Raw genomic sequence first — 14,949 nt, 5'->3', positions numbered from 1 at the left:
TACATGTGTGTGATGCCCTTCAAGAACCTTGTTACAATAGGGGACTTGAACAAAGAAGGTTGATCAGGCAGCCTCAGAAAGGCCGAAAGGGCAGAAAGGTAGCCCTTGATAGTGCCCAGAGCAGAGCCCTGCTGGGCAAGAGAGAGAAGAAAGAGGAGAACCTCGGAAAGAGGGGCAGAGAGAGGATCCACAGCCTTTGCTGTGCACCATGCCACAAATCTGTTCCACCTGCAGGGGTATACCGACTTTGTGGAGGGACGCCTGGCTGCCAGAATCACATCACAGACTTCAGGAGGAAAGTCAAATGGCCTCAACTGTCGCCGCTCAATCTCCACGCATGGAGGTGAGGCTGGACAGGTTCGGGTGGAGGACCGTCCCCTGCTGCTGCGACAGAAGGTCCTCCTGAAGGGGCAGGCGGATCGGGGGACCGACTGACATGCTGAGTAGCTCGGGATACCAGTACCTTCGAGCCCAGTCCGGAGCCACAAGGATGACTTGGGCCCGGTCGCGCCTGATCTTCTTCAGCGCCCTGACTTTGCCCTGACTTTAACCCTAGGAGCTTTGCTCCCACAGCAGGCACCAACCGGAGGCCCCCTATCCCCCATTGGATAACATTGGGCCTCAACACTCTGCACTCGGCTGCCCTAGTGCCGCTGAGTGTGCAACACCAGTGCATCACTGACCCTGGGAGACCCCGGAGTCTAACCCCAGAACCTTAACTCCGACTGTCGATGACTTACCTGTGAACCGTTAACCTGTTTTTCGTCCATAGAATAACAGACACTTTCTCCAATAAGTATGTGTGGAGTTTTGAAATCTAAAAATATTCTTTAAAAATCGGACAAATAACAAAACCAAATTACTTACCTGTTTCCAGGAAAAGTCCAAGTGCTGACTCTAGGTATCCAGCACAGAGTTATAAAAGCAACGCAAAAAGTAAGTTACCTGTAATTTACTGGAAAAGCCTATTCATTTCAATGTCCTGTATTTGCTAAGTGTTGCAACTTATTGCATCCCCTGTAAATCAAACTAAGTACAATTTCTATTGCATTTTGAAGCCGTTTTATATCCAGTAACGTATTACTGAAAGTATTTAATGTTTACCTGTGCCAGGCTTGCTTGGTTATAAAAATAAAACAGTATATATGTTAATACAAATAAAATTGGCCTAGAGTTCAGTTATTAAGTGTGTGAATTAATTTGCTCTCTGAGTGTGTACATCAAATGCTTAACACGGTCCTCCGATACTGCCTTACTGCTCGACTACTCTACTACAATTAGAGAGTAAGGTTCTATCTAACTTTAACCTCTGCCTACCTCGGAGTTCACTTGGTCTCTAAATACACACTATACCTCACTTTGGTGTAGTATATATGGAGCCAGTTTCCTACAAGGCTTGAACCAGAAGTTGCACGAACACCACCAGCAACAGCAGATGTAAACTGGAATGCTGTGGGTTACAGTGACACAGTCAGTCGAGCTCCCCAAGGTCAGGGCCTTAGAGTGCAGGAGTGTCCTTTGATGTTGGGTTTTGCTTACCGGAGCCGGTCGCTGTTAGATGTTGGGGGGTGGTGGGGAGGGGGGGCTTTGGATTCACTCTGCAGGCATCATTGTAGAGTCCAGGAGGAGTCAACCAACACTGGACTTGGACTCAGGATTGCTGGGGAATCTTTTCTGTATCGGTGGACCACCTGGACACAGACCAGAGGCATCGGGTGCAGAGTGGTCGGGGATCGCAGATACTGAGGGCACCTTTGTGATGATTTCTTCTGGACAGAGCCGCTGTCCTCTGGAGTTCTGGTCTTTGTCAAAGGCAGGCAGCCCTCCCACGGGTCTTGGAAGTCGTTGGCTGCAGGACAGACGTTCTCTTCGCAGGGTCTCCAACGCTGCAGGATGGGGCCAAGACAGTGAGAGTCATCAGGCTTCTATGCACAGCGTCTTATTAGTCCTTTTTAGGTTTCGCCTGGCGTCCACTGCGCAGCAGTGTTCGCGCAGGCGAAATCTTGAGTTTCAGTACTGGGCTTTAACCCGCCTCTCTGTTCCATTGGCTAGCTCGATAAATGGAGGCCAGCCATTGGAACAGAGATGAGTCCGTCATTGTCCGAGCAGCTTCGTGGGCGTTCCGGCGATTTTTTCGCTCTCCGCCCCTTTAACAACGTCATTGCGGCGGTGGGCGGATTTTTTTTTTCGGCATGTTTTTGTCACATTCACGTGTCTTTTGCCTGAGTGGGCTGCGCTATTTATGTTGCCGGGATGTATGTATGCATTTGCGAGCAGGTAAGCAGCATTTTCTTCTCTTTTATGCCCTTTCTTCCTCACACAACAGTCTCGGTTTTAAGGGCACTGGAAAAAGGGGAAAACAGAGAGGCAGGAGCCGAGGTTTTGTTTGCACGCTGCGCATTCGCACCAGGCTGCTGCTCACCTGGCTCTTTCTTGCAGGGGTGGCTAGGTGAGCATCTCGCCTCTCTATGGAGACAGGGGGCTTTCTCTTTTTCTAGTTCCGTGAGCCTAGTTCTGTCAAAAAATCCTGTTTCCGCTCTCATCCACGCAACTGTAGGTTTCGTGCATTTTTTTCGGCAGAACTGTGTTCTGATTAGTGAAATGAGATTGCACAATGGAGCAGCCATGGGGTTTAGGCAGTGTGTAATGTGTGCTGGCGCCAGTCTGGGGAGATGTGTCTGACTGTGTTTACTGGAAGCACTCGGGGCTACTGCAGCTTGCAGTCCTTTCATGTGTACTCTGTGGGGGCGCAGGGACGGTAGCCTCAAGCCCAGACCAGGGCTGGAGCCTCGGACCTCTTGTCGTTTGTTCTAGAGAATCCCTTGTCATTGGGTGCAGCGCTGGTCTACCGGCTTCCTGTTTCAGGCTAACTACGGAGGCGCCATGTTGTGCTTTACTTTACTGAAATCTTTCATTAAGCTAAAGCTGTCCAGATATCGTTGTATGTTGTGTAAATGCTGGTTGTTCTATGTTACACTATTAGAAACGCATTAAATAAATAAATAAAAACAGAGATGTCTTGGGGTAGATACTCATGCACGAGGGATACATGAACTCTACGCGCAGAGGTGGGAGCGACTTGGAAAGTTGGACGTGTACCTTAGAACTACGGCGGAAGTCCACCAGAATTTACGTTTTTTTTCTCATTTCCTGTACCGGCATTTTTTTTTTTTTGCTTCTTGTCCTGACTATCACTTTTCTTGTGTTTATGTTTCGAGGCATGTTTCAAAAGCTTGTTTTTAATGCGAGACCGGTAGAACTGTATTCCTACGTCCCAAGTGCTCCTTTTTGAGTGTAAGGTGCCAGGTATTGAGATCTGGCGTGCACTACGGAGTCAAGATTGACCACCTCAGGGAAACGGTGCCCCCGGCCTCATTTACGAGTCTGGAGGTGTCCTCCTTCTGCCCAGCCTCCCTCCACTCTCTTGTTTTCCCAGAACGAAAGAAGCAGTGTCTTGCGCTGACTGACCCAACCCCCACCGAATCTCAGCTCCTCTCCCCCTAGCAGGTCGGAGGTGCAGCCAGGAGATGTATGCTCGGGCAGTACGTTGATGAGCAGTACCCAGAGAGGATCGAGCACTGCACAGCTCTTCTTGACTTGTCCTGTGCTTAATATTACACACTATGACAGAGCAGGTCGTCCCAGACACCTTTCTGTAGTCCTTTTTGACCGATGGCTCCACTTTCCGTCCTGCTCTTCCTCGTGAGGTATTTAAGTGCAGTAATGGGTGAGTTGAGTATCCTCTCCCCATCATTGTTCCAAGTGAAACTCCTCGCGAGTGGCTCCTGAGTGAGTATGCAGCAGACTCAAGTCTAAAGAATTGAGCTGGTATGAGGCTGCCTGGACTGCCATCTGATAAAAAGAAGCGGACAGCGATGAAAGGGGCGCAGCATATGTTTTCACATTAACAGAGTTCAGACAGTAATTAGCCATTTTCGTAAGAAGCATATTTGAGCCTACTCGACATGTTTTGTAACAATGAACAAGCTAACACCCGGTTTCGCCATGCATGCTACAAGAGGGGAGACTGGGGGTGCAGGGTGCCTTCAAAGTACATTCTGCACCCTGCTTTTTGCACTGCAGTTCGAGAGAATGCCAAGTCCGCAGGTTGCCTACATAGAATATTAGCTAAAGTTGCACAGGGTTCTGTAGTATATTTATAAGTTAGAGGCTACAATTATTGGATTTTCCGATACCTAGAAATTTAGCAGTATAGGGGCATTGCCTGTGATCAGTCTGGAGTCAAGATTGACCACCTCTTGAATAGAATACGTGGTTTAAGTGATGAAATAAATTTGTGATTAGAAATATAAAACAGAGCAAGCTATTGGCATTGTAAATGACAATGCCATTTATTTGTTATCAAAACCAACACATAAATAATACAAATGTTGTCATTAACATTGCCAATAGCTCTAACTTTTGTAAAACCATGACCCTACTCACAGACAAGGTCACTTGCTAGACCCCGTATTTAGCAACTGGAATGGAGTAGAAGTGCTTCCTCCAATTCCCGTTCCCTGGTCTGACCACTATGTTATTCCCCTACATATATTAGTCCCTGAGACTGAAACTAAGAACGATAACATGCAGACCTACCAAAGTCGCAAGTGGAAAAATTTTAACCTAGACACTTTTATTGACAAGCTTGAAACGGCTGGACCTCCTAGAGGCTCTGACTGTGAGACCGCCTATACTTGCCTAAAAAATTGTGTCCTAACTGCCCTTGACGAGACCGCTCCTATTCGTAGGTCAGTGGCTAATAAGAAATTGAGAAAACCATCCCCATGGTTTACATCTGAACTGCAAGATGCTAAATCTGCCTGTAAAAGATTGGAACGCGAATGGCGTGTCAAATTCTGCCCCACAGCTAAAGACCACTATAAGAAAGAGCAAGCGAAATACTACAAACTTATCCGCTCTGCTAAAGCACTACATTACAAGACCCGTATTGATGAAGCAGAAAACTCCTCTAAGGAACTTTTTAAAATTTTTAAAGAAATCTCGGTGGTTACCAATGGGAGTAATGCCCACAATGATTCTGTTGAAACATGTAATAATATTGCCAAATACTTTGCCAGCAAAATCACTACAATCTATTCTAACTTCTCCTCTGAGCTGCCATCGGGCTCTGACTTCACTGAGAATTTGGAGCTCATTCATGATAAGAATTGCCTTACAAGTTTTTCTGTTCCCCATACTACAATCTTAACTAGCATCTGCAAAAACATTAAATCAGGATCGCCCCGCGACCCTGCCTCCCTCAAGATACTAGCAGCCAGCCTAAAGGTCCTAGAACGTCACTTCAGAAACATCCTCCAACTCTCCTTCTCCACAGCTACCCTCCCTATGGAATGGAAGAAAGCCATTGTATTACCTATAAAGAAAAAACCTAACATCAGCCAAGACATCCTGGAGAACCTACGGCCCATCTCGTTACTACCTTATCTGGCGAAGGTGGCCGAGAAAATAGCTAACAGCCAACTCATGGCACATCTTGAGTCTAACAATGCTTTCCACAACTCCCAATCAGGGTTTAGGTCAGGCTACTCCACCGAAACCGCCCTTCTGAGAGCGACCGAAACCCTGCGGGCAGGTGCAGATGAAGGACAGACAATGGCATTAATCATGCTGGACCTCAGTGCGGCGTTCGACACTGTGGCACATTCCATCTTGCTACAGTGTCTGAACAAAGCCGGGGTCACGCAGGAAGCATTGGGCTGGTTGAAAGCCTTCCTCACTAACCCCTGCTTCCAGGTTCAGAGAGGCACTTATCTCTCTGAAAGCATTTCTTTAGAACAGGAGGTTCCTCAGGGCTCGGCCCTGAGCCCTACCCTGTTCAACTTGTACATGGCCCCCTTGGCGGAAGTGGTTCAATCGTTCGGCATTGAATTAGTTTCATATGCCGACGATACCCAACTTCTCATCTCTCTATCCCAAGCTCCTTCCATTTCTGCTAACAACTTTAAATCCTGCATGCAGGCGCTGGCAGGCTGGATGACCCAGCATTGCCTGAAGCTCAACGGCTCAAAAACAGAGGTTCTGGTAATTGGAGGCAGGGATACGAGCTGGACTAAGGAGTGGTGGCCGTCATGTTTGGGGCCGTTACCTACCCCCTGTAAAGCGGCCAAAAATCTGGGGATCTGGGTTGATCCCAAACTCTCCTATGACTGCCACGTGACCAAAATGGTCGGAAAATGTTTTGGGGTCATGAAGACCCTAAACCGCACCCTTGATATCCTTCCTCTTGAAGCCAGGCGCACTATGACACAAGCTCTAGTGACCTCGAGAATAGACTATGGCAATGTGCTTCTACTCGGAACAACGCAAAACAACATCAGGAGACTTCAAGTACTCCAAAATACAGCGGCACGCCTAGTCCTCAGACTTCACAAGAGAGCACCATCCAAACCTGCTCTGGACACCCTTCACTGGCTACCTATAAAAAAGAGAGCTCTTTAAAGCACTCCTAATGTGCTATAGGATCATTTCCCAAAAAGCTCCCCCCTACATGAATGACCTGGCTATTCCCTATGAGCCCAACAGAACTCTTCGCTCTGGGGGAACGGGCCTGCTCAAAATTCCCCGTATCAGGAAAGCCAGAATGGGTGGCCGCTCCTTCCGGGCAATTGCCTCCAGGGAATGGAACGCACTCCCTATGGGTATCAGACTTGCGGACTCTGAGACCACTTTCAGGAAAAGCTTAAAAACCCATCTGTTTTCCCTGTAATACCCTCTATTGGCATTGACTTTTTCTCCACAGCGCGGGGACACGCCGTGATGGCGTCACCATGCGCTTTACAAGCCCCTTTATTATTATTATTATTATTATTTTATTATAAAAGGCGAGACTGTTGCATTGTAAATGCTTGTTCTTCTTAGGTCAGCAGGAACTAGTTCCAGGATCTGTGGGAGCCACCTAAATATTATATTTAAGGGTGTTATAGGGGAGTAGCAGGTAGGGACCAATGGGTTCCTTACCTGGGGTGGCTACAACTACTATTATGTCACCCTCTTGTGAGAGGGGGGGCATTGTCCTAGACCTGACTGGAGCAGTCCCATCATCTTAAAGATGTAGGGTACTGCAAAATGGGCTTCACCTCGCCTCCTGCACCTTAGAGGTGGAGGCCTTTTCTCCACATCACAGCTCCTCTTGATGGCTCACTTTGGCCTGTTGAGGTGAAATAAGTTAGTTTTGAGCTGGGACTAGTTTATTTCATAATTTCAACTATGATAGTAGATTTTTGTTGTACTATACGAGGTAAACTGGGCCTACTTGTTATATGTGTTTTGTTTGCGATGTAATAGTTATAAATGGAGCAGAGAAACAGATTTAAACCCAAAATTGTCAATCGCTTGATTTATCTGTAATAGATAATGGAGAAATAAAAAAAAAGAGCCGACGCATCCCTTCTGAACATCAGCCTCTCTAGTTCATATTGGAGCATTACCGTTTTGGGTGGCAACTGTAGCCTCATAATTTTCTTTCCTTACAGCTGAAAGATACTGGCAGAGATGCTAGGTATAGGTAGACGTCTGTAGCTCTACTGTACTTAAACCTCTCCAGGGATGAACATTGATTCAAACACTGAAATTTATGAAAGTCACACGGAGAAGCTGCAAAACACTAGTATCTGAATTATTTCAGATCCGCTGCGTGCAGAAGTCTCAGGACCGATTCTTCAAGTAGGTAGGCTCCTCTCGTAAAGGATAAAATGTACCCCGGGATCCTGGATAGGATGCGATTTCCCTTAAACTCAAAATTCAATATGGAAGGGTTCTGTTCTAGTATTTATAGTTCTCTCCTGTCTTCCAGTACCACACAAATGCCTCTCAGTTCATCCTTTCAATTCTGAAGACAAAGACTCCCTTAGTTAACATCTGGTGCATGCTTTACAGAAAACAGTTACATGTAGAACCCTTAAGAAAAATTAGCAAAGGAAAGAGACTGCATTCTTCTAGCAAAAGGTTTTCCCTCAGTCCTGCCGGCAGTGCGAGCATTTCCAACCAGTTGGGAAAGAGAAAAACCCGGACAAAGATTTCTTACTTTTTGGTTTATCTTGAACATTCATAACAACTTTCTCAAGTCAGCCATTATGAAGGTTGCTATTCAGAATCTAAGCTGCAGAGACCAGAGGAATCACTTTGTGCTTCTCCAAATATTCTCACTCCTCAAGAAAGCAAGTAAGATGATTACTTGCACTATGCATGACAGCGACAGTCTTAATAGAAATATCACATTCAGAATACAGAGCAAAGTCAACTTAATATAAATTGTATAAAAAACAATTGCAAAGTTTGTTACAATTCCTAAAGTCAATACTGAATATTACTTCTAAATGGGGTTGATCTTACCTATCAAAGACTTAATATTTTCAAGCATTGGTAGACTAGTTATACTTCCAGAAATATCCTGGCCAAGTTCAGCAATCAGCTTTGCATATCCTTCATTTTCTTCTCTTAACAAATTGAACTTCTGTTGCTTATAACTGTAATCAGGAAAAAAATGGTTCAGTTTAGAAATCCAGTAGCTATCACTGTAAAGAAATGGCAAAGGAGAAAAATAAAGTTCATTCTATTTGATGCTCACCGGACAAAATAAACTATATAAAGGAAGCACTTATCAGCAAAGGCTGAGGAAAAGCAAACAATGTATTTTATTTTATTTATTTTATACAAGATTTGTAATGCGCATGGCTGCCCCAGCGACGAGGCGTCCCAGCGCAACCAGAGACCATCAGAGCGATCGGGGAGACTAACAAGTGCGAGAAGTTACACAGTGGGGAACAACCATGTTTTTAATGATTTCCGAAATGTCAGAAGATTGGGAATCGCTCTAATGCTAACTGGAAGAGAATTCGAAAGTTTAGCTGCCATAAAACCAAAAGAGCGACCCCCAGCCCTTGCTTTCCTCACTCGAGGGACACAGACCAAACCATGGTGTGCGGAGCGCAAAACGCGCCTAGGCAAATAAGGCTTCAGCAGGCCTGATAGACCAGTAGGGGCTTGCTGTTTCAGGATTTTGTGTGCAGTGCATAGCACCTTAAACTGAATACGGGCTGCAATCGGCAACCAGTGCAGTTTCAGGAGCACTCGCGCAACAGATTGAGATCTTAGGAGTCCCACTAGCATGCGAGCTGCCGCATTTTGGACCCTCTGCAGTCGTTTGATACTTGCCTTATTGGCACCTACTTGCCATAGTCAAGCCTCGCAAGAATGGAGGCTTGCATGATGGTTTGGCGAACGCTGGGCGGAAAGAGACCAAGCAAAGGCCTCAGTCCTCTCAGGAGCCCAAAGCAAACAGCAGCAACAGCTCTGGTCTGCTTCTCAAATGTTAAACCGGAGTCGAACCAAGCACCCAGGTTCTTTACTGCCTCCTTCGGAAGCGGGACAGGTTTCAGATATTCAGGCCACCACTGCTCAGACCAGAGCTCCTGGTCCTTCCCATATAAAAGAATCTCAGACTTGCTGGATTTAGTTGAAGGCAATTAGCCTTCATAATGTCAGATAATAGCCAGATCCTCTTTGAAGGACTAAGTTGGCACGACTTTTTTTTAGAAAAGGCAATCACCAACTGGGTGTCTTCTGCATACGACACTAGGGACAAACCCCTGCCTCTGGCTACCTCCGCTAGGGGTCCCACATAAAGATTGAATAACAGTGGGCTCAAAATAGAGCCCTGGGGTACCCCCTACACAGGGCATGGTCCTGCGAATGAAAAGGGGGCACAGACACCTGGAATGACCGCCCTTCCAAAAAGAATTGAATCCAGGCCAGAGCCTCACCTCTGACTCCAATGAAAGTTTAACTAATCATGGACATTAGGGACCTCAAACAGGTAGCTCACTAGCTACCAATACCTCCTGGACTGCCATCAAGTTGGTCACAGAGAATAGAATATTATGCAATTCAAAAGTTTTAAAGCAGTCAGGTAGGCAGTGTAACCAGGTCCACTATAGACGTTTGGGTACTTCAGAGGGCAGTGCGGAAGCAGGCAGCCAGGGGCTCTTCTGGAGAGTTCAGTTACTGGAATGGTACGGGTGGCTATGAGATGGTAGTGTGGCCAGATCCAATGCAGTGTATGGGAATTTATGACCAGAAACCTCAAAGAACCCTTGAGACATCTCCGAAGTGATGTCAAACACTGGCTACGTCCCATTAACATTACTAGGGCATGCAGCACTCTTTAAAATGATGGCACTGCCTAGATTTCTATACGCCCTTCAGAACACGCAATTCCATGTCCCGCAGACCTATTTCAAGGCAATAGAGACGGACGTGTGTAACCTACTAGGGGACGGGAAACCTTCCCGCATAGCCACTAATAAATTGATCAGAGGATGATATGATGGAGGTATAGCACACCCTCACATACAGGCGTATTACTTAGCCTCACAACGTCTAGTTCTTAACCACTGGATTCACTCCCCTCTGACAGACCCCACATTCCAAATGGATTGACACATGCATGTGAGGGAGGGGCATTACGAGCACTATACAACAGAACTAATTTTACAACCCGCTCAGTGCCCACAGCACACACGGTCCGCCTATCTCACACGGTATAAAAGAAACTGGATTGGCGCAACAAAAGGGCACAGTTCACTCCATTCTGGGAGACCGAGAAATTGGGCAGACTGATCAGTTGTAAAGGATTCAAAAAGTGGGATCTAATAGGAATCTCAAGAGTGGGAGATATTTGGGACAAGGGGAAAGTTATCCCATTTCAAAAGATACAACAATAAAATGTGGCCTCAACGGAAACGTTCCATTACCTAAAGATCAGACACACACTCATGGTCGTTATCCCTGCAGACACGAACCTCCCAGAGGCATTGCCACTGGAAAACAGGTTACTTACGGACAGGATGGAACAGAAGGCAATCTCCCTAACGTATCAAAAATTCATTAACAATTTGACAGACTCAACACAGTGCCTTCAAGAGAAATGGCAGAAAGACATAGGGGAACTAGACGAGACACCAACTGGCAAGAAGCGCGGGAATCCCTGCGGGAGGTAGCAATACCCTCTAGATTGCAACTGGTACAACTCAAAGTGCTCGATAGAGCATACTCACCTAGGAGTACATTTGTTAAAATGGGAAATGCTGGTTTCCAGCTGTGTCTGCGATGCTGTGGGGGAACAGGTACATTTAATCATATCCTATGGGACTGTTTGGAAATTACAAACTACTAGGGCACAATTATGGAGACAATTACACAGATTTGCGGGCCCCTGTACCATCGGGACCCAAAAAGGTGTCTTCTCAATATATGGGAGGCCACAGACCTGAATTGCAAAAACCAAGCCTGGGCGACACTGGGTATGATGATCGTGAAATGTAATATTGGTAAACACTGGGGAGTGCAACTTACACCAACATACATCGAATGGTGCAAAGATGTGGACTGGGCTAAGGCAGCTGAATAAGCAGTCTACATCAATAGGGGATGCCCCAAGAAGTGGGAGCAGGTGTGGGGAGGATGGAATGCGTACAGGAGAAACATATGTAATCCGCCACCTCTGGGCTTGTCACTGGAGTACAATTGAGGAATACACCACGGTAAGATACAGAGCTAAGTCCAAAAACACAAATGCTCATAATAGTAGTTGGGATGTGCATGGTATATATCAGTCAAGTTGATGCAATTTTGTTAAAGACTGCCTATAATGTACTGATAATCAGCGATATTTTCAATCAATAAAAAGAGTTTAAAAAAAAAAAGAATAACCCAGTATACCATCGGTCAGAGGTAGGCGCCAGTTTTTTTGGCAATAGTAACACAAGTAATATATAACACTTAGAAATGGCTCAAGTGTTCTAAGTAGTGCTGCGTAAAGCACAAGTCATCATTCATACATGGATTTATATTTGTTATTGTGGATGATTTTCTATAAACCGTTGAAGTTCTGACAGAAAAGGCTAGAGGCTGCTGTAGTATCAGTGACCTTCAGAACTGTCTTATTCCAAGCTCAGTAAGACACAATATTCTTTCTGTTCCATTCACTATACACAATGCTCTGGGGAATCAAAACAAATTCTTCTAGAGCAGACACTTGAAGAACGGGCTGGCGGCCCTCATGACCTTTATACCTGGCCCGAGGATAATAGCAGCACTGGGATGCTTTTTTACTTGACTCAGCATTAATAGTATTAAAAATATGTTAAATAAGCGGGCAAACCTTTATTTACAGGTTAACTGAAGTTAAAGAAAGGAAGTAGCATGGGAGTCCTGCACTCATTTTCAAATACAGCTTGCAACAAACGTGTAAAAATATGATAAAGTCTCTTCAAATTTCCAAAAGTGTATTTCATGAACATGCAGACCGTTTCACCTTAGTACATCAGAATATCAGTGCATTGAGAAGTATTTTTTTATACAGTGATAGTTTTCAAACAATTCAGAAGGAGTAGTTTCTGTCTTGTAACTCCAGTTCTGTAGTAGGGGTATCTCTGTTATAGTCATAATCTAGTGAATAGTCCCGCCCATGTGCGTGGACCCCGGAGCAATCAAAAATAATCTCTTACAATGTATAAAAAATCAGTCCTGCAAACCTAAGAGAGAATTTAAGACAGATAGTGCAGCCTATATCCACAGGCTACACTGTCCAGTACTTCAACTAGACATTCCACCAAAACCACAAACAGCACAGCCTGCCAAGTTTTCCTCAGAACAAAACTTCCCCTTTTACTAACAAAGCCTCTGGAATGATAGAGAGGAAGGGGAGGACAGACAAGCCCCATAGGCTGCCATTATGTGGCTCAAAAAGGGATACCGTGCCTTTAAGAAAACTTTCGAGAACTTACTCAGTATCCCAGAATGCCCAGCAGGTCTCATTTACTTTCAGTTCTTTTTGAAGGCGTATAACGCTAGACTTGTAGCATTCCGAACATGAACATCTTACTCCACCGGGGAGGCGGGCGGGCGCTTTTGACTATAACAGAGATACCCCTACTACAGAACTGGAGTTACAGGACAGAAACTACTCCTTCTGTAATAGGGGATCTCTGTGTATAGTCATAATCTAGTGAATAGAATGGCAAGCCCATCCCCACACCAAAGAGGCGGTGCTTTAAAAGAAGTATGTATGTATGTATAGGCATTTATATAGCGCACTACTTACCCGTAGGGTCCCAAGGCGCTTCGACCGCTGCGAAACCCTTCCTGGCTTCCCTGAGAGATGGTCCCTTAATGGGTATCTCCAGGGTGAGACCAGGCATCCCCGGCGGTCTGGTGGGGCCGTTAGTGAAGATGAGGCAAGCTAATGCCCAGAGTTGCCGAGTGTGATCGCTGATCAGAGTGGGCACCGAGGCGAGAGAATTATCGAGTCCGCTGACCCTGGTCCAGAAACCTGCCGCGCCGGGAATCGAACCCTGGTCCCGGGCCGTCCTCTCAACACCACTACTGTGCGAATAGATTTTGCAGCGAAGCCTGCCCAACCTGAGCGTCTGCCTTGGCATCAGAGTCCAGACAGTAATGCTTAGCAAAGGTATGGACCGACTTCCAAGTGGGCGCCTTGCAAATTTCTGCAATGGGAAAATTACGTAACAAAGCAGTCGTGGCAGCTTTGCCCCTGGTGGAATGAGCCTTAGGTTTACCCCCTAAGGTCTTATTAGCCTTTTGATAACACAACTGTATACAGGACACGATCCACCTCGAAATGGACTGTTTTGAGGTAGCAAGACCTGTCCTGACTGACCCATAATTGATAAACAACTGGTCTGACCTACGAATATCCTTGATTTTATCCAGGTAAAATTTCAACACCCTCCTGACATCCAGGAAATGTAGAGACCTTTCCGCTGGAGAGGAAGGATTCTGAAAAAACGTAGGTAAAGTTATGGTCTGGTTAACATGGAAATCAGAAATAACCTTAGGAAGAAATTTAGGGTGAGTACGCATTAACAACCTTAGCAGCATGAAATACAGTATAAGGTTCTTGGCAACTCAACTCCTGAATTTCACTCACCCAGCACCACATTCAATTCCCATGAAGGAGAAGGAAGCCGGACAGGAGTAAACACTTTCTTCAAGCCTTTGATCACAGGGATCTGGAAGAAGGAGGTCTGTGAAGGGCATTTCCTGTAGGCAGTCAGCGCAGCGAGATGAACCTTAATGGAATGAAAATTAAAGCCAGACTGCGCCAAATGTAAAAGGTACAGAAGGATGACATCTTCCTTACATGTCGTTGGATCATAGTTCTTGGACTTGCACCAGATGCAAAATCTCTTCCACTTGTACGCATAAGAAGTCCTAGTGGAAAGTATATTGGCTTCCTTCAGTATGTCCATTCAATCTGCAGGGAGATTTAAATGGCCATATTGCACTCTCTCAGGAGCCATGCCTCCAAACTCAAAGACGAGAAATTGGGGTGCATCATCTGCCCCCCGAACTTCGTGAGCAGGTCCTGCCGGCGCTGCAGCCAAATGTGAGGAAGGAGAGACCGGTGAAGCAGGTCCATGAACCACCACTGCCTGGGCCATTCCGAGGCAATCAGTATCATCCGCGCCCTGGACTGGGCCAGCTTGATGAGCACCACCGGAATCAGGGGAATGGGTGGAAAAGCGTACAGAAAGCTGTTCGACCAGTCGATCCATAACGCACTCCCCAGCGTTCCCTGTTGGTAGTACTTGGATGCGAAGTCTCGGCATTTGCTGTTTTCGGCGGGGGCAAACAGATCCACGTCTGGAGTGCCCCACCTGGCGAAGATGTCTCCGAGTACTTAGTCATTGATGACCCATTTGTGGTTTTCCTGATCAGTCTGCTCAGTGCGTACGCCTGAACATTCTGCACACCTGGTAGATGAGTAGCCATTATCGTCAGTCCTCTGGCAAGAAGCCAGTGCCAGATCGCCTGCGCCTCCTGCGACAGGGTGCCCGATCTCGAGTCCCCCTGCTTGTTGAGGTAATACATCGTGGTCGTATTGTCCGTCTATACAAGCAGAGA

At 46.1% G+C, this 14,949-nt stretch overlaps 1 protein-coding gene across 2 annotated transcripts in view; it reads right to left on the bottom strand.

The window, feature by feature from the left end:
* The window catches only part of THOC2 (THO complex subunit 2), a 1,289,207-nt gene that overhangs the window by 1,255,131 nt on the left and 19,127 nt on the right, over positions 1-14,949 (bottom strand). For both annotated transcript variants that reach the window (XM_086918507.1, XM_086918508.1), the window contains exon 6: positions 8,356-8,489. In XM_086918507.1, the coding sequence (XP_086774633.1) occupies positions 8,356-8,489 (134 nt within the window). The remainder of the gene's footprint in view (positions 1-8,355; positions 8,490-14,949) is intronic.

Source organism: Lissotriton vulgaris, chromosome 4_1 (genome assembly GCF_964263255.1).
Source record: "Lissotriton vulgaris chromosome 4_1, aLisVul1.2, whole genome shotgun sequence".
Classification (NCBI taxonomy): Eukaryota; Metazoa; Chordata; class Amphibia; order Caudata; family Salamandridae; genus Lissotriton; species Lissotriton vulgaris.
The sequence above is the reverse complement of the archived record's forward strand: the minus strand, read 5'-3'. Positions and strand labels throughout refer to the sequence as shown.